Source organism: Ochotona princeps, chromosome 20 (genome assembly GCF_030435755.1).
Source record: "Ochotona princeps isolate mOchPri1 chromosome 20, mOchPri1.hap1, whole genome shotgun sequence".
NCBI classification, from domain to species: domain Eukaryota; kingdom Metazoa; phylum Chordata; class Mammalia; order Lagomorpha; family Ochotonidae; genus Ochotona; species Ochotona princeps.
This window is the reverse complement of record NC_080851.1, coordinates 28,833,598-28,855,173: the sequence shown is the minus strand read 5'-3', so window position 1 is coordinate 28,855,173 and position 21,576 is coordinate 28,833,598. Positions and strand designations below refer to the sequence as shown.

The window sequence follows — 21,576 nt, the reverse complement described above, 5'->3', positions numbered from 1 at the left end:
GCACAGGAAGAGCTGTCCACCCAAATGGCAATGGCATCCATCAGAATCACCATGGTAGCATTCATGTTGGCTGAACATCCAAGTGTGTAGGAACAGCCTGGCCTTTCTCCCTGCCCTAAGTGAGGCCTGCCCCATGGGAGCCCATGCCTGGGCAGCCGCCTCACCTTCAGGTGATAGATGTGCTCTTCAGTGTCCAGGTCTATGCATTTGGACGACTTCTTCACAGACATCACCGAGAGCCCCACATCGATGCAGCCATGAAGCTTCTCTCTCTCGATCTGCAGAGGCAACGGGGGCCACCTGAGAACCCTGATGTTCATGCAGTCATGTCCTAGTCACTGCCATCCAAGCTCTTCCCATCTTCCCCACCCCAGCAATAAAGATGATCACCACTGCTTGTCTGGCAAGCCCTTGGGCTGCTACAGGGCACCATCTTCCTTCACCTGTTGGGTAGGAAGCATTCTGTCCACTCCCCAGATGGGAAGGTTGAGGTGCAGAAGACGTAAGGCAGAAACAGTAAACATAATCGGTCTCCAAGTAAGCAGGAAGATAACCTGTGGTCTGACTCTGAGCTAACCCATGAACCACACTGCCACCCACTGAATTCATCCCTGGTGTCTACGTCCATTTAGAAGTGCCACAGAGGAAGGACGATGGGCAGCAGGCTGAAGGCAGCTGGAAGAGTAACAGAAGAGAGGACCCTTGCAAGCCCAAGGCTATTGCCCAGCTGGGACCCACAGAGGCCAGTGCCTTGTGCTAGCTTGGGGGACCTTCCCCTTCAGCCAGGGCCTTCTCTGTCAAACCCCATGAGATGTTGGGGTACACCTGTGTTTGACTCCCATTTTGTGGCTGTAAAGATGTCTTCTCCCTTCCAGTGAATCCCTGGAGCACAACCCTAGGGCCAGAACAGATTCTGAATACCTAGTGGGGTAACTGGAGGAGCCCCCAGCCCTCCACCTGCCAGGTGAACAGAGACTACCTGGAATCCCCACCCACGCCCTGGAGAGCCAGCACCTCTGCTCCTCCCAGACAAACTGGGAGCCCTCAGGGTTTCAGCACAGGGAACTGCGCTGTGTGTCCAGGTACACACAGTCCTTCCCAGTCCCTGGGGGCAAGCTGGGCCATTGGGGATACTTACATCAGCTTGGCTCTTGGCGTACTTCAAGATTCCTTTGTCCAGATAGAAGAACCTCTGTGGGGAAGAAACAACAGTCGCGTAAGGCATGTCACTGAAACACTGTCCCCCTGACATTAAGTGTTGACTTCAAACCAAACGGAAGTGCCCAAGAACCAGGTGCTAGATGGGGCAGTGTGAGTGGGTACTGGCCCAGAAGTGCCCATGTCTTACCTTGTGCCAGCCTTTTAAGGGCCATTTCCTCTTTTTCAGCAAAAATCCTTTCTGGATTGGTGGCTCCTGGGTATAATTCATCTCCCCCCTTAGGCCTTCCACCACTTCCCAGCTGTCCTGTTTCAACACAAGAGTTCATCCTCAATGTCACTCTTTCAAAAAAACGTAACAACATTAGGAAGCACTTTCTGCTGTTAAGTCCACACAAGACAGTAAGCCTGGCCGGGAGAAGAAATTCAAATTCAATTGCCACGTACTCCATGGACCTTATGGGTGTAACGCAGAAACGTATTGACATCAAATCTGATTTTTTTAAAAACTTTCCTTAAAAGGAAATATTTCTTTCTCTTGGTGTTTGATAACCGCGGCTACCGGGAAAGATTTTACTGAACGTCCTATTTTTGTTGACTTGGAATATCATTGTGTAGTTACTGTTGGGCTTTATCTGAATGTTAACCAAACAGTACAGATTTCAGAGCAGTTCTGTGTGTTTGTATGAGGAGGGAGGGTTGGTTTAAGAATTGGCTGAGAAGTATGAGATTCCGTTCAAAGAGTAAGCACGACAATCAGACCAAGACAAGCAGACAGGGAGAACTCACACCTTCCCATCTTAGAGAGTAAGCACGACAATCAGACCAAGACAAGCAGACAGGGAGAACTCACACCTTCCCATCTTAGAGAGTAAGCACGACAATCAGACCAAGACAAGCAGACAGGGAGAACTCACACCTTCCCATGTTAGAGAGTAAGCACGACAATCAGACCAAGACAAGCAGACAGGTAGAACTCACACCTTCCGATCTGAGAGAGTAAGCACGACAATCAGACCAAGACAAGCAGACAGGGAGAACTCACACCTTCCCATCTTAGAAACTGCAGTTTTAGAAATCTTGAGGCATCAAAGAATGATTTTTTTCAGCCAGTATTTTTACCTTCTTTTTCCAGGACAAAATCAGAAGCCAGGAGCTTCATCAGGGTCTCCAGGAGGGTGGCAGGGACCTACGAATGTGGGAAGGCTTCTGCTGGAAAGCTGGATAAGAAATGGAGCAGCTGGGATACAAACCAGCCAGTGTCATAAGCAGCATTTTTACCTGCTATGCCACAACATCAGGCCTGAATATTTTTACATTTTGGAGATACAATATATGTAAAATGCACACATCTTACAACTACAACTCCGTGAACATGACCACATGACCACATATGCACCCAGGAATTTTTGTCCAGATCAGACACATTTCAAATGCATGGTAATTAAATTTTGCAAATGTGTCATCCTGCCCAAAACTGCACGTTAACTAGTTGACTAACTTCATCTACTACAAATGCCGAGGCAGGCGGGGCAGGCAGAGACCACAGGTACTGGGTGACTGACACTAAGTCTAGGCCAGCAGCCAGGAGCAAAAAGACAGTTAGCCCCAAGGCCCAAGACACTGTCTAACAAGGACAGCACAGACATACAGGAGGCCAGGGTGGGTCCCAGCTTGGCTGCTATACTGCCCTCAAATTCAACACTCAACACATGGGACCAATCTGGTAACAAGAACCTTTTCCTACTTTAGCAGCAAACCCATTATGTAATGGTCCTGACAGACCTGCCTCCTCTGTGACTCACATTAACTACAATGAATAGCACACGCAGAGTTTTAAAATACCATGGAGGCACATCTCCTGGGATCTAAAGATGAGAAAGGAATTCCTCAGTGGATAAAAGCGACGCTTAGAAGAAAACTCCAGTTTTTATATCAAAGATCTCTTTTTCAGAAAGGGAGTAACGCTGGAAGGCATATCTCTAGGACAACAGCGACAGACTGTGCAGTCACTTCATCACACCCAGACAGTAACTGGAGAATGCATGTGATTAATCAAAGGGAAGCCACAGTTTGGAACACATTAATTTTAGCTCAGAAAATTGTTCCTTAAAGTGTAAAGTGCTTCACCTGTCTGAATGTTAATGAATCTTTGCCGTCTGCCTTCTCCAGGGAAAATCCGCTAGTTGTCTGGGATTCCATCAGTGTCCCATCTCCCTTTCTGGTGGCTCATCCCGTGGATGGTATGGGTAAGTTTCAACAGCCCCACAATAGGTTACTGGACTTCAAATGGTCTAGTTCATTTCTGATTTCTCTCACAATGCCCACCCTGCTGTTCTGCGAACAGTCCCCATCTGACTGGCCAGTGAAGAGGCTTAGACTTGGAATCAGGCTGCAGACAGATTTAAGGTCTTAGAACACTGTAAATTAGTTTTCATTAGAAGTGTGTCCGGTATCTGGGACAAATAGCTGCTGACAAATCAGTTACAACTCACTGTATCTGTCAACCAGGGTAACGTGTGTGTTGTTGGCATTAAACAGAGTATCCAAAGCTTGAGATGCCTGGCTTGGGAGCTTGCCCTTTGCCTGTTTGTTTAAAGACTTCCCAGCAGAAGGCCACCTGCAGTGTGCTAACACTGAACAAGCAGGCGCATCTGCTCAGCCTGTTCGCTCATGCGCAGGGCAAATGCCACCAGGGATCAGACGCATTTGCACATTTCACCGAACAGCAACAGGAGAAAGGAGGAGACCAGACAGACCTGTAGTTTAAATGGGGACACGAATCAGATTTCAGAACGGCTTCATGTTAGGACTGGATTACTCCTACCCAGACACAGATCCTGAGTCCCTCTGTAGGAGCCAAAGTACACTGGATCAGGTGGCCCAAAAAGTCCAAAACGGGTTTGCCTTTCTGTCACCTACAAGATATCCGTTTTCCTCATTTTATCTTGCACTGGGACTCAGGGCTTAAGACTTCAATCAAGTTGGACAAGTCTGAGCTGAAGAATGCAGGAAAACGGTAATTCGCCTTGACTAAGGAAGAAAGGCCCCCAGCCAGCTCCTCTCCTGAGCCCTTCATCCAGTCTCTCCCATGCCTGATACCAGGCTTAAGTTACATGGCTCAAACCTGACAGCCAACATCGTTCTGCCTGCAGATTCCCGCTGGAGCTGGGGAGGCGGAAGCTCTTTTGGCCATCACGGCGGTAAGAGCGGGGCATCTCCAGCCTCACTTGGCCATGGTTTCACACACAGCCCCAAGGGATTGTCCAAAGCATTAGCAGATGTTTTTCTAAGTACAAACTGTCTTGGAAGGAAGGTAGTGAGTAGCACTGGACTTGATTTCACAGGTGGGATCATATTTCTGCACAGTTTTCATAGACTCCTAATCTCCAGGAATGAAAATACCAAATAACAGAAGCAACACTACTCAACCCTGTTCATTTTGCAACATCACCCATCACTGGACAGAACGTCTCAGAAGGTTGTGCCACTTGAGCTACCCACATACCACACCCACTTATACAGTCTACCTGATGACTTCACTATGTCTTTTGGTGTGGTTATGTCTAGGCTTCTTCCTACTGAAATGTCTCTTTACTTACTTTTATATAAATGTCAAAGACATGCAAAGATGCAGACACACACACACACACACACACACACACACACAGAATGAATCTTCTATCCTATGGTTCACATGACAGCCAAGAGAAGAACTAGCCCCAAACCTCCCAGAAAGCTCTCTTGGTCTTTTCCATCCATGGAAACCATAAAATTTTAGCTTAATTTCTTCCTCCTTCCATGATATTCCTAAATATCGGACTACAGAAGTCATTTATTCCTGTAAATTACAGTAGCATTGCTGTCCATTGCCAGAGAAATTGGCATTAAACTGTGCCTTTGTTTTCCCAATACTTCGATGTGTTTCTTCCCAAACCATTACAGGGACCATATTTTCAAGTTGCTTAGAACCCCAGAAAAGTATACAGGAGAATCTGAGGGAATTACCCTGCCTTTTTATTGCGTGAGTTCCAAGCCAAGAAAATCGATTAAGCTCTTAAGTCAAGGAAGTGGCACTGGGTCGTTGGCTTGCAAGGATATAATTAACCTGTACTCAGAGTTCTGTATAATGTACAATCTAAAAGACAAAAGGAGCATCTGGTGAGCATCTGGTACAGCAAATAGGATGACGCTCCAGATACCCATGTCCTACAAGACAAGTGGCCGTGCTGAATTCCCGCTCCACTCCCAATTCCAGCTTCTTACGAAAGTGCAACCTGGGAAGCAGGCAGGTACTGTGCTTGGGTCCCTGCTACCTACACAGCAGGCCTGGATTGAGTTCTGGGCTGCAGGATTCAGCCTGGCCTAGCCCCAGCTGCTGCAGGCACTTACAGGGAGTAAATCAGTGGATAAAAAATGCCAGCCTTTTTTCCCCCTGCCCCTCTGCTTTTCCTTTCTTTCTAAAATATTTGTTTATTTTATTGGAAAGGCGGTTTTACAGGGAGAAGAAGCGACAAAGATCTTCCATTGGTTGGTTCACTCCACAACAGCTGGAGCTGAGCCAATTCGAAGGCAGGATCCAGGAACTTCTCTGGTCTCCCATGTGGGTGCAGGGTCCCAAGGCTGTGGGCCGTTCACTGCTTTCCCAGGCCATAAGCAGGATGCTGTATGGGAAGTGGAGCAGCTGGGACATGAACCAGGGCCCATTTGGATCCCAAAACTGGCAAGAGGATGATTAGCCAACTGAGATATGCATTGGGCCCCCTCTGCTTTTCAAATAAAGATAAATATAAAAAAAAGTTTAAAAACACAAAACAACAGTGCATTGGGAAATACTCTTCAGTGGAACCGACCAAATGAATACATAAATACAACAAATATAAACAATAATAATACCAAGTGGTTGGAGAGTACTTTCTAACTCCATAGCAGCAGCAGCATCCTTTTCTGCCTGGTTTACCACTTGCAACAGTGACCACCATATCCTAATAAACTTGTTGAAAGAAATAATGAAGTAATCACAACGGCCAACATTTATTGTGTATCTGCTTCAGGTAGAACATGGCTAATCTGAAATTGCACATCTGAAATAATCTAAAATCCAAAATGTTTTGAGTGTCAACAGTATGCCAAGAGTGGAAAGTTCTACACTTGGAATATGTAATAGGGCTCAGTAAAAACACAGGAGCCTGGGGCCGGTGTTGTCACAGAGCAAGCCAATTCTCCACCTGTGAGGCCACCATCCATTAAAGGTGCCAGTTTGTGACCCAGCTATTCCACATCTTCTTCTCTCTCTTTTTAGATTTATTTATTTTTACTTGAAAGGTAGATTTTATACAGAGAGAGCTCTTCCATATGCTGTTTCACTTCCCAAATACCCACAATAGCCAGAGCTCAGCTGATCCAAAGCCAGGATCCAGAAACTTCTTTCCAGGTTTCCCATGTGGGTGCAGGGGCATGGTCTAAGGACCCGGGACATCCTCTGCTGCTGTCCCAGGTTACAAGCAGGGATCTGGATCAAAAGTGAAGCAGCCAGATATGAATCAGGGATGGTGACACGGGACGTGCAAGATTAACATGATATACCACCATGCCAGCCCCAAGTTCCACTGCCGTCTAACATATATTATTAATGTATATATATAGTGCTTTATTTATATATGTATATATAGATAGATAACAGAAATAGATATAGATATAAAAATCTCAGAAACCTGAATCAGTTCGTGTCCCAAGTCTTTTGGATGATACTCTACCAATACATGTCAGACAGTATGCTAAACGCTGAGCTTCCGTCATCAGACTCCCTGCAGAAACCTACACAGTTGGATTTGTTAGTATTCTTATTTAATGAATGTGGAAGCTAAAGAAGACAAAATCAGATCACTTCCCAATGTTATGATTCTACTGAGTGCTAAAACCACTCGACAGCAGAAGCTATATATTTTTTTTCTTATTTGAAAGACAGAGACAGACAGGGTTAAAAGAAGGAAACAGAAAGAGTTCCAGTTTCTGACGCACTCCCTCGACACCCATGATCATCAGAGCTTGCCCAGCCCAGTACTTCAGCCGGGTCTCCCACGTGGGCATAGGGGCCCAAACAGCTGGACCATTTCCTGTTGCTTTCCCAGGCTCATTAGCCAGGAGCTGGATGGGAAGCAGAGTGGCAGGGATTCAACCACAGATCTGGCATGGGATCCTGATAATAAGCTCTGGCTTGACCTGCTGTGCCATGGCGCCAGCCCCTGAGGTTTTGCTATAATACGCATTTTTCACGATTTTTGTGTCTATCACTTGCAACCACGAATTTCAAAAATAGTCTGAACAAAGTAAACTATCTTTTAGTTCCATTTTCCAGAAGCGTTTTACCCTTGGATGTACTCAATGAATCTGAGAAGCAAGGGGTTAGAAAAGTGTCTTTCAGAGGGTGTTATTGCACAGCAGATATGATAAGCTATTGTATCCTTCCCCATTTAACATACTAGAAGACAGATGTTAGATATGGTCACTACTAAAAATTCGTAAATGCTCACAAAGATGGACATGTTTTTGTTATACAACATGTATGTGTAATGAGATGTCACGCAGCACCCTATAAACAACTATCATTTATATGTCTGCTGAAATTTGCTACAATAAAACAAAAGAATAGAAATTGTAAGAGTATTGAAAAGTCCTCAGGGAACAGAGCTTTTTTTTTTTTTGAAGCTTTTTTAGTTGAAAAGTAGAGTGACAGCAAGCAAGTGAGAAAGATCGCTGATCTGCTGGCTCACCTCCCACCCTTATGGCTGCAACCTCGGGGCTGAGCCAGGCTGAAGTTAGGAGTCAGAAACTCCACTGGGGTCTCCCATGTGGGTAGAGGGGCTCAAGCACTGGGACCATCTTCTGCTGTGTTCCTAGATTTGTCAGCATGGAACTGGATCAGAAGAGGTGCAACCAAGGCACAAATCAGTACTCAAACACAGGATGTCAGCATTGCAAATGGCTCAACACAACACTGACCCCCAAAGAGGAGAACTTTAACCCTGTGCCCTTGACTAGATTGAACTGGCACTAGAGATGGAAGAGGATATAGCAATATTAAAAGGCACCAAGTCTCAGGACAAACCCTTTGAGCTGAAAACCGCGACAGACACAGTTCATATGGATTTGGGTTCTTGGAGATACCAAGGCCCTGTGAACTTGGCTCAGCATGGCTAGAATTCTTAACCAAGGGAGTGCCCAGGCCTGACGGTTACCCTCGAACTGGAAACAGAGAGAACTATCACAGAGTCTGGGAGAAGTGGTTTCCTAAGGTCTTTTTGCTAGAGTTTAACCGAAGGCAGCCTGGCACTGTCATCTGGCACTCATTTCAGTCTGTTTTTCTGAATGTGTCAAAAGTGCCCGAAATAGAAAGCCGCTTTGTGGCTGGAAAGACGACTCAGCGTTTCTGCCTGCTGGCGGGCTGGCCATGCGTGGCTGCATCCTGCTGAATGCACAAATTGGAAGTCTGTCCCTCTAGCACAGCTGTCTGTGCTGGGCATGTCTCCTGGGTACCTCTCAAATGCTGGGGCCTCCACTGCTGTCCTGGAAGTGCTGCTGGAGACACAGCATGACTGAGGCTGGCACTGTCCCTACAGAAGAAAGCTCTGTGGCCATCTCTAAGCGGGCAGGAGATGTTCTCATTACTTGGCCAATTACCAGGTCTGTAAAAACATCCCACCAAGGTGATATCCAGTGCCAACTTAAATGCAATGTGTAATCAACTTGTCACGAATTATTTCAAAGGCATCTCTGATCTTCTAAAGCTCATAGATACAGTCTAGAGCCCATCACCATCACCTTTCATGGGCGTATTGTACTACAAATATAGGGATGTGTTTGTCAGCAGATGTCCAGGAGGAAGAACAATGGCTCAAGGGTCAGAACAATTATGCACTTGTAATTCAACCACTGAGACTGAGAGCTGTTGCCGCGTGTTAAATGTTTATTTGTCAATCAGGTCTGATAGCAGCAGCAATTTAAAAAAAAATGAGGTGAGGAGCAGTGAAGCATGAGCTCAAATTCAGAACTTCTCAGACTGTAATGTTAGCAGCACTCAGCTTCAACCGTCGTCAGTCTTGGCTTGCGCAGCTAGGCATGGGAGAAGGCCTGGCACTGCACCATGTCCACTGAGGGTCACCATGTTGCAGGGGCCTGGGCTGTGTGGAAGAGTGGGGGTTGGATTCGATGGACTGCAGGGTAGGACTAATGAATGGGAGGTGTAAGGCGTCAGGCTGTATCTCTGCGTAAAGGATGGATGTTGCTGGAGGGTTCTGCAGAAGCTGATGGGGCCTGGCAGAGGCTCCACCCCACAGCAGAGGTCAGAGGAGATGAACCATGAGAATGCACTCTACATCTTCCTTCTTCCGGAACTCAAACAGGAGCACCAGCTTCAGCTTAGGAAAGCCAGGGGTAGGGGCCACGTGCGCAGGTGCCCGAAGACAGGAGTGAGAAGCCATGTGGAGCAGCACAGTCATCACCTGCCAGTGGTCTAGCCTTTCCTTTCCTGTACCCACAAGGATATGGCTTGGCAACCCTGCCCTGTGGTTGGAGATGCACGCGTCCAGGGAGCCAGACCCCAGCATGCTTCAGATCTGCTTAGCTAGTGAGCCACATCCCAGAACCACTGCAGCCTGTCCAATCGGGATGCTGGGAAAATGCATAGCCAGTCTCAGCAGTGAGCCCTCCAGTTAACACGGGAGGCCAGGGGCCGGGGGAGTCACTGCTGGCTGCTGACAGTGACATGAGAAGGACTGCTGAGGGAGCGGTCAGCTCTGCTCCACTCCAGCAGAGGCCACGCCCATTGCGGCTTTCCAAAGCAGAGAACAAGGCACTCCAAAAGCATTGGTCATGGATGGATTAAAAAATCCAAACAACATTAATAGAAACCTCTAACACATGGAGTGATGGCTCCAACCGTCTTGGCTGCTCACCCAGCATCTCTGGCTGCATGTCATCACTCTGCCACGTTTTCAGTTTCCTGGGATATATGTAGAAATGATTAATATCTACTGATTATGAAGGTGCTTCAAAAACTTCATGGAAATTAAAAGGCAGCTAATTTTGGTGCAAAAATAAAACTTAGTTTATCAAACTTATCGAAGATTCTTCATATTCCCCTCATGCAGGGGTAGAGAATGTCCCACCCATGGACTATCCCAAGTCCACAGCAACAAGTTGGTCTAGCCCAGCCATGTCAGCAATGGGTGGGACTCAGAATTCAATAAATCTACACAAGGTTATTTATTTATTTCTATTTTAGATAGGGTCCCATAATTGATCAGGGTGGGAAGGATTGAAGATCAGGGAAAAGTGGGTGTGATCACTGTTTCCAAGTTTCTATTTCTTTTTCTGTATCTGGGGGGAGGGGTGAGACCAAGGTAGAAACCACACGTTGCCTCCCAACTGCCCAGCACCCAGGGATGGGGAACAGCCACCCAACACTGAACCAGGATCCTGATGTGGCATACGCTCCAATGGTTCTGCCCAGGTGGTTTTGATAGTTTTGAAATGTTGTGAATCTCACCAATCCAAAAACAAGGGAACACTTTCAATGTCCACTGGCTGACATAATCCACTTTAGAGTCTATATCTGCCCAGATATTTGCTGTCATATTTGGGCTGGGGTAGTTGTCCAAGCTGTTCTGTTCTACTTCTTCTGCTATGGTAATAGATGTCTTCTGAAGGCCCCAAATGGGCTGCCATAGCCTCTAAGTGGATTTGGGCCAGCCTCCACTACTCCATCTATTCCACTGAGGAGGATCAGTTCTCGCAGATGAGCCCAAAGACCTGAGTCTGGTGACCAGAACCCAAGTCTGATGACCTAGGCCCCACTGGACCCAACTGGACCCCCCTGCCCCAGGGGCTTAAGGACCCAGCATCCACTGTGCAGGCAGGCTTAAGAACCTGGGCCAGGAGACCCAGGACCCACCAAATTTCCCACCCCAGGGGCTCACATGCCCAGCAGCCACCATGCAGGCAGGCCCAAGGATCCAGGACATGTGACCTCGGCCCCACTGGACTCCCTGCTCACAGACCTGGCACCCATAGTGCAGGCAGACTCAGTGACCCAGGGCCCATGAGACTCTCTGCCCCGGGGTTCACGGACCCGGAACCCACTGTGCAGGCAGGCTCAAGGACCTGGGCCAGGCCCCTGGATTCCGCCAGGCCCCTGCTCCCAGGGCTTACAGTCCCTGCTCCTCCGCTTCCAGACTGGCATGGCTCACTTCACCTCGATATCAACCATTGGGTGCTTCACCCTGGTTCAGTCCAATCTGCCCTTAGTTTCAGTTCCTGCTGGTTGGTGCTGCAGTCCATCCTGGTCCAACCAGACCCCACCCAGCCTTGGTGTGAACTGATTGATTGTGGGCCGACTTGGCCCCTCCTACAACCTATCCTGGCCCTCAGATCTGCCAGTGGATGTTATGAACTGGCCCAGCCTGGCCAACACCTAGACCTGACCCACATGTATGTTGGCCGGTACCATAGCCTGTCCTGATTTGTGCTGCTCCTTGCCTTGGTTCTTGTTCTCATCTGCACGGACTACTGTCCTAACAAAGCTCCCATCAGGCACTTCCCTATGATAGATCTTGCACACACTGGTAAGTTCTTGGTCCAGCTTTAATTTATTTACTTCTTGTCCTGGCAGGAAATGGCCTTCCCAACTGGCCCAAACCCAATCCAGTTCTTACCGTTGGGTGTTGCAGCTCAGTTAAGCCTGGTCCTCATTCAGACACAGCCCTTACGTGGTTCAGGGGGAGATGAGACAGCCCAGCCCATTCTACACCTACCCTGGCTACAGTGAGTACTGAAGTCCAGCCCAGCCTGGCTCTTCCCAGACCTAGTCCCTATCCATGCCAAGGGAAACTGCAACCATGTCCAGGCCAGCCCACTGCCCCCATTCTTGCTCTTGCGCTCACCAGTGGGAACCCCAACCCAGCCAGGGTGTCCCCTTAACTCCTCAATCAGGCCTGTTTCCAGCCACAGATCTTGTGCATGCCAATGAAGATGACTGTTCCACATGCGTGAGCTCAGACATTTTCCCACAGATTCTGCCCCCAGACCTGATTCACCCACATGCAGGTTAGTGTTATGGACCAGTCTCACATTACCCATGGTGAGTTCCATGATCTAGGCCTGCAAGTACAGTGGCCTTGTCTGTGGGAGACTCTTGGAAGTCATTCCTCACCTGGACATGAACCCTCGGGTCCCTGTTTGCCCCCACCTGTGCCATCCCCCAGAAGCAAAAGTAACTCCACAGCACCAATTTCCCAGAGTGCGCCGCCAGGCAGCCCAAGGGCCCGGGGCCTGCCCTCCCCCAAGGACTCACATCACCTGGTTGTCCATATCTGTGCCTGTCCAAAAGGCTCTGAGGCCAGGAAGGGCCTGGAGACCAGGCTTAGTTTTATGCTGAACATTTCACATGGCCTGTGAAGGATGCTACAGATAAACTCTAAGGTAGTTTTGTTCATGACCAAATTGCAGAACAATAAAACCATGGGTGGACTGAGGCTGGAGAGCCTCCCAGGATCTCAGCTAAACTTCAGGGAAGGAACAATCTCAGGACTGAATTTGTTTCTTCCCAGGTTGTGACTGAGCTACTCCTTTAATGGCGTTTTCCTTCCTCAAGGTTCAAAGTGCAGCACCAGCCCACTGGAGACACAAAGATGAAAACACAAGTGCTAGCCCTTGGGATGTTAGTATGCATTAAAAAGAGACACTACAGGGCTGAATATTTGTAAATGCCAAAGGAAAGATGCAGGGACTGGCATCATAGCACAGTGGGTTAGGTTACTGCTGGCAACCAGGGCACCCCATAGCAGAGCGCCAGTTTTAGTGCTGGCTGCTACACTGCTGACCCAGCTCCCTGCCAAGGCTCCTGAGAAAGCAGCAGGTGATGGTCTAGGTATGTGGATCCCTGCCATTCACATGAGAGCCCCAGATGGAGTTACTGGTGCTTGGCTTTGCTATGGTTCAGCCCTGGCTGTTGTGGCTATTTGGGAAGTGAACTGATGGACAGAAATGCATGTTCCTTCTCTACCATTAAAATACAGATATCTTAAAAACAAAAACAAAACAAAACAAAACGCCTTGCAGCAGGAGCTGAGGAAGACATATTACTCATAGCTCCATCTGTCTGAGCAAGGCCCAAGGGCCACAGCTGGAATTCAGAGGGGCGAAAAATGACACAGGAAGACGCCAAGTGCATTCGTTTTCTGAGGCTATCCTGGTGCATTAGCACAAGCTCTGTGACTCAGAATCACTGAAACTTAATCTTGTAAAGTCCTGGAGGCCAGAAACCTACAGTCTGGGTACTAGCAGGGCCTGTCCTCTGCAGAAGACCCAACAGAGACAGTGCGTGTGGGCTCTGCCTTTGCTAGGGCTGTGTCAGTGCTCGGGGGCATTACTTGTCCGGAAGCTGTACCGCTGCTGTCTCCGCCTCCTTCTTCCTATCACCTCTTCTCTGTGTATTTCTTATAAGGACAATTGCCAGTGAATTTAGAAGCAACTCGGAGACCATCCAGGATACTCTTCTCATCTCATTAAATGAATGACACCTGCCAAGGCTCTGTTCCTGTAAGGTTAACAGTTCAGTTCCAAGGATGAGCTCACAGATCTATGTACTGGTGACCACCATGCAGCCCCACCACTGTGCCAGAACATGCCGGAAGTGTGACTCACCATGGGGAGGAGCATACAGCAAGTGCTCTTAGCTGGGATGCAGGCTCGTGTGCAGGCACAGGAGCAGAACAGGTGGGCAGAGGGTAGTACATCTTAGATTGCACTGTGTACTCATGGAAGCTGAATGGTTTAATTGTCAATCACAGGGCACTTCCTACAGCAACTCACTAAGCAAGGGATACATGTTTGTAAGACAGCGAGGTTCAGAGTGGACCTGTCCCAAATCCAAGAAGCCTGAGACTGCAACACGAGAGCCTTATCACCAAACAAGTGCATACTCATCCACTCATTAATTTTTTAAGATTTATTTATTTTTATTGGAAAGGCAGATCTTACAGAGAGAAGAGACAGAGAGAAAGACCTTTTATCCACTGACTTACTCCCAAATTGCTGCAATGGCTAGAGCTGAGGCGACCCAAAGCCAGGAGTTTGTTATGGGTCTCCCATTCGAGTACAGGGTTCCAAGGCTTTGGACCATCCTCTACGATCATTGGCTAATGTAACCCACACTTACCAGCTGCCATGTACTGCCTTAAGTACATCATATCTACTATTGCATTTGCTTTACTTCTGCCCTTCAAGGAAATGTGTTATTTTAATGTATACAATAGAGAGGGCTACCTTATGACAGAAACGCATAGTTTCTGGCTATTTTATATGATTAAGTCTGGGATAGGAAGGACTATTTCAAGTTCAGCTCATGAAACAAGGACCCATGTTGAATTAGTTTAAGAAACTTGAACAGTCAGTGTGAGTGGACCACAGATATACTCAATGTCTCCTGGCAATGCAGGCTGATAATTTAAATCTTTTCAGTCAAGATGGTGTTGCAGGCTTATGCATTTTGTGCTCCTTCCCCACCATCACTCCCACCCCAAACCTAGCAGAAATATACAAAGTCATGAACCAAGGTTCTTTTGTATATGATACAGAGTAAGATTAAATATCTCCAAAAAAGATTGTGGCATGCAAACATGTGCATGCGTGTACATACAAACACACACGTACAGGAATACCACTTGGCCTTAAAAAAGAAGGAAGCCCTGCCATTTGTGAGAATATGGATGAACCAATAGGATATTATGTTAAGTGACATCAGCCAGGCCCACAGACTAACACTACATGGTATCGCTTCCACGTGGGATCTGCAAAGGTTGGATGCACAAAAACAGGGAGCAGAGGTAGGTGTACAGGCTGAAGGGTGGGGAAAATGGGGAGATGTTAACCCAAGAGTACAAAGTTCCAGTCGGGCAGGATGAGCAAGTCCTGGAGAGCAAATACACAAGCAGAGGCCACAGTCAGCAAGACTGCAGGACCCAGTCGGACCTCTGTGGCCAACAGTTCCATAGCCCTAGCAATGACAAACCACAGAGTGAAAATATTTAGGGGGAAAAAAATCACATCTGTGAAGTCCATGGATAGATTTTTCTTGTTATTATTCTCTAAACACTGATGCAATATAACATCTAAGTGCATGGTGTTTATGTGGCCTATGGTATTGTAAATCATCTAGACAGGATATGAAGCCTACCAAAGGATGGGCACATGTGAGGTACAAATACACTCTGTTTTACAAGGAACTTGAACACTGTGGATCAGGCTACTTCAGAATCAATCTCCTTTTACACAAAGGGACAAATGCCCCTGAAACTTGCGACGAGAACAGAACTTACCTGGTCTCATAACACACTCAAGAAAATAACCAGATAAGCTAATAGACACAGTAATTAACTTGACTGTGGTGATCATTTCACAAAGTATCAAATATAAAACTATTATGACATCCTCAAGATAAATACTTCAACAAAAGAACAGGAAAGCAAATAGACTAAAAAAATGTCTCCTGGAAATGAAACATAAGCTTTACCAACTACACTCAGGCTAAAACCGAAAGAAACATTTTCAATTTTCCATCTTCTGTGTTGTTGGGAAAACACATATCCACATTTATAAAGCAACATTAGAAGCATAAAGACGGAGATTCTAAACACAAAAATGGACATCTGACTGCTCATGGGGGTTCCTTTAAGGACAACTGTACATCTTCCCCTGGCTCACAGATAATGGGTTGCTGTAGCTAATTGACAGATTAGATATGGGGCACACTTCAAAAGCATGCTAATTTATCATGTGCCAAGACCATAAATCTGTTTATGATAGAAGCTCAAAAAAAAAATAATAAGCTCTATGAAAACAAGATGAATCAATCTCATGGAAAAGGCTTGGGTAGTATTTATGGTGAGAAGGTTCTGAATGGTTTCAGCTCCTCTGGCAATGCCAGTATATGCTGCTTAAATAAATCAAGTATTGTTCCTGTACCACAGGAGGATGGAGTCACAGATGCTGTCAGGTGCAGAGACATAGGTAGGAAAAGTCTTCTACTCTGCCCTAATCCCAACCAGAATGTCAGCTTAAGAAGATAAAGGGAAGGCAAAGTCAGCAAGCCCTGTTACTGCCATATGTAACTTCAAGGAACCACAACGCATTGGTCACTGGTCAAAGACTAATTCAGTCTTAAGATCCAAGAAGGAAGTGATGATTGTGTTGACAAATCTTGCCTTGCCAGCCCTTAAGGAGGGATTCTGGGGGGGACCCCAATTGTCAGACTTGCCTAGGATCATAGATCCATGGGTGTCAGGCTCCCTGTCCCAAACAAGTCTCAATGCAGAGCCATGCTGCTCTGTCACAAATATGTGCACGTGCCTAAAGGGGGAGGGTGATTAATTGCTGCTTCCAAATCTGGAACCACGAACTCTGGGTCAACTCTCAGGCCAGAGCTACCCACAGTGCTCAGGCAATGCCAGCAGGGACTGACAAGGCTCCCAGATCCCTTGGCCTATAAGCTCAGCTTTTGGACAGCCCACTCTTTCCACCTAACTGCAGGACAAAGAATGCTGAGGACTAATGTGCATATTCTGTCACTGATCAAAAACCAACAGATTGCGCCAACAGAGATTTGTCAGAAAGGACACCAACACAGAACATACAATTAACTGACAGTTATGGAGGAATTGATTATTCTGTCCTTGTTTCACGATTTTCTTCCCCAGCTTAATTCCTTTTGACCCTTTTTATTTCTGTTGATTCGGTTCCCTCACCCTTAGAGTACAGCGGGTGAAACTCAGAGTCCCTAACAGGGCAATCACCGTCACAAGCTGTCATAAAAGGGTTGGTGAAGGCAGGACATGGGGCTGTATGCATGATAATTACTTACTAAATTGTTGCGCTTCTATTTTGGTTAGAAAGCACAGAGTGTATCTGGAGCCTCACAGACTTAGCTTTGGTCTCTTGCTCTGCTGCTGACCAGCTGTGTGCCCTTGGATAAGCAACCTGGTCCATCTGCATCCATTTCCTTGGGGGTGAAATGGGGCTATTCCTATCTACACTGACAAGTAAAGATCAATAAAATAACACAAACAGCCAAGGGTAGCATTTCCCACCCGTTAGGCATGAAAGCTGCATTAAAATAATCCAAACTGACTCGCTTCACCTAATTCATGCATGGCTGGAAATTCGTAACCCGGAAAGAGGATTCTGTGGTGGACATAGACATTTGAATTTTTCAGTGTCCTAACTGGGTGTGTTGAGATGTGCATGAGTTAACACGTTACCTGTCGGCTTCCCTGCTTGGACGAGCAGCTGCTGGTGCTTCTGGAAGGGGAGACCAACTTTTGGGACACACCAAGGTTCTTCTCGTCGCTCATCATGAGCAGATGGTCACTTGGCCTTGATGTCCTCAAAATGCCATCAGAAGATGCAGAGCCAAGGGTACAGAGCTCCCACGCAGGCAGGTGTTTCAACTCTCATCCATCATGGTTGTAACATGTGTTGAACAACTCATGGAAAAGCCCTATGATCAAAAGGAAAGGAATCAGAGAAAAGGTCGAAGGTAGGCAGCCAGCAGCCATAATTAAGATACAGGTTAGAGAGCCATGGTGCACAACAAGCTATAGCCCAGGTTGTAAGGGAAGGGATGCATGGTACCTTTGTCTAGCTGGGAACTCAGTGTCTGTAGTTTCTTATGTTGCTTTGTGATATGACCAACTTATAAGCATTACTATGGAAATTTGAGCCCAGCTGCATACAAATCAGTGCTATAAAAAAATCTCAGCACTTTGCATGATGTACGACAGCTAAGATTTTCATAAATGAAAGAAAAAAAAGCTAGTATTGGAAAGGGCATGGAGAAATTAGAACCTCCCAACACTGAGAACAAGAATGACAAATGGAGCAGCTACTGTGGAACAATTTGTAACCTCCCCAAAATGCAAACACAGAATTATCATATGATCCAGCAATCCTGTGCTTAGGTGGGTTCATGCAGCCCCCTCCCCTCCCCCAAAAAAGATGCACAAACAAAAACTTGCAAATATTCAGCAGGGCTAATCACATAGTCAAAGGTAGAAACAATCCAAATGTACATCACCCAGTGAATGGACAGTCTAAATATGATACAGTCAGACAAAGGAGTATCATGTAGAAAGTAAAATGAATAAAGTACTGATACATAGCATGAGTAGATCATGAAAACAGTATGCTAAGTGAGAGGCCAGACACAGAGGGCCACGTATTGTATGTTGTGACTTAAAGGAAACACGTGCAGTGATCTGTAGAGACAGCAGGCCAGTTAGTGGCTGCCAAGGGCTGGGAGGGGGGGAGAATGGAGTGTGATTGTCTACAGGTTTCTTTTGGGGTGATGAAAATGTTCTGGAAGTAGTCAAGGGTGATGATATACTAAATATCACTGAATTGCACTTAAAAATGGCTTAGAAGGTAAATTTAGCATTATGTGTGTGTTTCACCACAATTTTACATTTCTCCTTTCTGATTTTTGGGATGTACAGTGAGAGATGTGTTCTCCTCCAAAGACATTTGGAAAACTCTTTCAAAAACCCAATAACATAACATGACCAAAACTGTGGGGAAAGCAGAATTTCCCAAATCATCTATTAGCATATGAATAATTAAAAGAAGAATCATTCACTGCACGCCTATTACTTGAGCCAAGCACCATACTAAGGGTTCCCTCCTAGTGTCCCATTTAATCCACTGTCTGAGGTGCAAGTATTAGTTCTGTTTTATGAAGACGATAACTGAGAACTTAAGAAACCTGCTCAATCACAGACCTGCACAGGGTCCCATCAGGGCAGGACTCCAACCCCTTAGCCTCGGGGATGAAACACCACACGCCCCTAGTGGCTGGTTCTGGTAAAAACAACGATTGCCCGAGACGATTGTTTCAGAGACCCAAGAGATAGAACTCAGTAGAGAAACACCACAAGCCAGCTTTGAAGAGGTATCACAGAGTCCTTTCTGCAGCACAACGCCAATCCACAAGGCAGCAAAGGACTTGGGCAAGCAGGTGACCTGGGCAGAGACAAGAGCACCCCTTACCAGGAGTTAACTGGGCTGGCCTCTGTCCTGAAGGAGGCTTCCCAGCTCTCCAAGAGGAGAAACGCAGCCCGGGTCACTGATCTGACTCACAGCCCAGAGTCAGGGGTAGGTCCTCTGTTTCCATTCGGCTTCAGAAGGCCAGGATTGTATTTAGCATACTAAGTCCGAGTAAATGCTACAACTTTCCCATGCACGTTTACAACAACAATAAAAATCATCTCTAATTCACCCAGTTAGTGGCATTCACAAACTGACTGACACAGAAGGATGCTATTTAACTGCCCAGGAAGCAGCCGAAGAAACATGGTCTATCAAGCTTTTGGTTAATTATCAAACAGATAAAATGCCCTAGGCCTTCACAAACACATTAAATAAATGTGAAGGCCAGAAACTACAATCAAAACAATGAAGAGAAATGTCCAAATCTCCACAAGTAAAATTGAGGCATCGGCAGCAACACAACTGAAGTCTCACATGACTCTTGTATAAGTACTGCCCCCCCAACCTCTGGATTTATCTAAGAGCCCACCATAGATAAGACTAAAGAGCCTGCCAAGGAAAGTTAGCTCTACTTATAGGAGCATGATCATGCACACCTAAGCCGAAGTCAATGTGTCACCCAGTTCAAAACTAATAGTTTGCTTAAAACATTACTGGCTGTTGTTGTTTAGAAAAGGACAAAAAAAAAAAAAAAAAAAGAAAAGAAAAGTAAAGAAAAAAACCCAATGAGAACCCTAAGTGATGAAACGGGCTGGGGGGGCACCCATCACTATGGCAGTTGATCCACAATGGGTTAGGAATGGCAACAAAGGTGTGTGTGTGAGCACGCATGCGTGTGCGTGTATGTACACGTGTTTGATTTGTTTGTTCCCACACTGAGATTCTAAGAAGAAACAGTATGGCACAAGGAGGCCTGTGAGAAATGCGAAGGAGGGAGAGAAACTTGGGCAACGCAACATGAGTCCCAGGAATTCTGCACCTGTGCCAAACGAGAAGCACTGTAACACCGCTCTGGAGGTAAGGTGCTCCTGGTGACCTAACTGCCCAATTCCACCTTGGAGGGAACCGCCACAAGGACCAGGGCTGTCCATAAGCCAGACCTGATGTCCACTCGCTGCATGGCATCTGCCAGCGCGGCCACCCTCTGCAGCCCCAACCCTGGGTCACTGGCCCCTTCAGAGAACCCCCTCCTACAAGCATCCCTGGGGGCAGAGCCCAGGAAAAATACATGTCTCTCCCCCCCAAGACCTTTTCTACCCAATCTCTGTAGAAATGCAGTGACACTGGGGCCAGCACAGTGGTTCAACAGGCTAATCCTCTGCCTGCAAGTGCCAGCATCCCACACATGCAGCAGTTTGAGTCCTGCTGCTCTATTAACAATCCAGCTCCCTGCTTATGGCCTGGGGAAGCAGCAAAGGATGACCCAAGTCCTTGGCCCACTGCACCCATGTGGAAGACCTAGAAGAAGCTCCTGGCTTCCAATTAGTTATGCTCCAGCTGCTCCATCTCTCCTTCTCTCTGTAAATCTGCTATTCAAATAAAAACAAATCTTAAGGAAAGAAAAAAAATGTAATGACAGTCACCCAGGGCGGCTTACAGGTCCAAAGGAGCCGAATGGCAGGACAAGAGGACATGCTTCAAACAGGGCCAGAGACAGAACAGAGATGGCAGCAACGTATGGGGAAGGTAGGCCAGGGACTAGGGTTGTCACCTGAGCAGAGGCAGCCACTGTGGCTGCCCCTGGGGACTCTGCAGGGCCTGGCCTGATCACCAGAAGGAAGGCCTTGTCAGGACTCCCACGGGTGGCCTTGATGAAAGCGCTAACAGCTAGTGTCCCTGTGCTACAGCAGGGAATCAGTGACCACTGAGCCTATATGGGACCAGAGAGCTGGGCCACAGACCCAGGGCATCTGAGATATCGAGATTGGTACACACGGCAAGCCCCTGGGGGATCCAGTCCACTCACTGACCCAGTACAAGTGGGCCGATGGACTTGGGAACACATCCAGTCACTCCCCTGCTCAAACACTGAGAATAGTGTGAGGGTTGGTGGTTGACTTCACCAGGCTGGTTTCCCTGAGATCTCACACATGCAGCAAAACGCACACAGCTAGCGGCGCGTGCAGGATTTTACATCTGCAGACAGAGAGACGCATCCCATCCACACCAAACCCTCCCCTCTGCCCTGCACCCAGACCAGCCTCCCCAGCACAGCCTTGGTTCCCTGGAGCTGGTTCTCCTGTGGGGAGCTCTTCTCAGTCTATCTCTGCTGTGAGTCCCTGTCAGCAGGCTTGAGGTTTTGTGGCTTTTGTGCACTTGAAT

The 21,576-nt window shown here is 47.1% G+C and overlaps 1 protein-coding gene across 5 annotated transcripts in view; it reads right to left on the bottom strand.

Moving 5' to 3' along the window:
- The window catches only part of OSBPL3 (oxysterol binding protein like 3), a 160,156-nt gene that overhangs the window by 61,656 nt on the left and 76,924 nt on the right, over positions 1-21,576 (bottom strand). For all 5 annotated transcript variants that reach the window (XM_058677995.1, XM_004582434.3, XM_004582436.3 and 2 more), the window contains exons 2-5: positions 17,472-17,710; positions 1,349-1,465; positions 1,139-1,192; positions 165-278 (exon numbers count right to left, since the gene is read on the bottom strand). In XM_058677995.1, coding sequence (XP_058533978.1) covers positions 165-278; positions 1,139-1,192; positions 1,349-1,465; positions 17,472-17,567 — 381 coding nt within the window. In that variant the 5' untranslated portion in view covers positions 17,568-17,710. The remainder of the gene's footprint in view (positions 1-164; positions 279-1,138; positions 1,193-1,348; positions 1,466-17,471; positions 17,711-21,576) is intronic.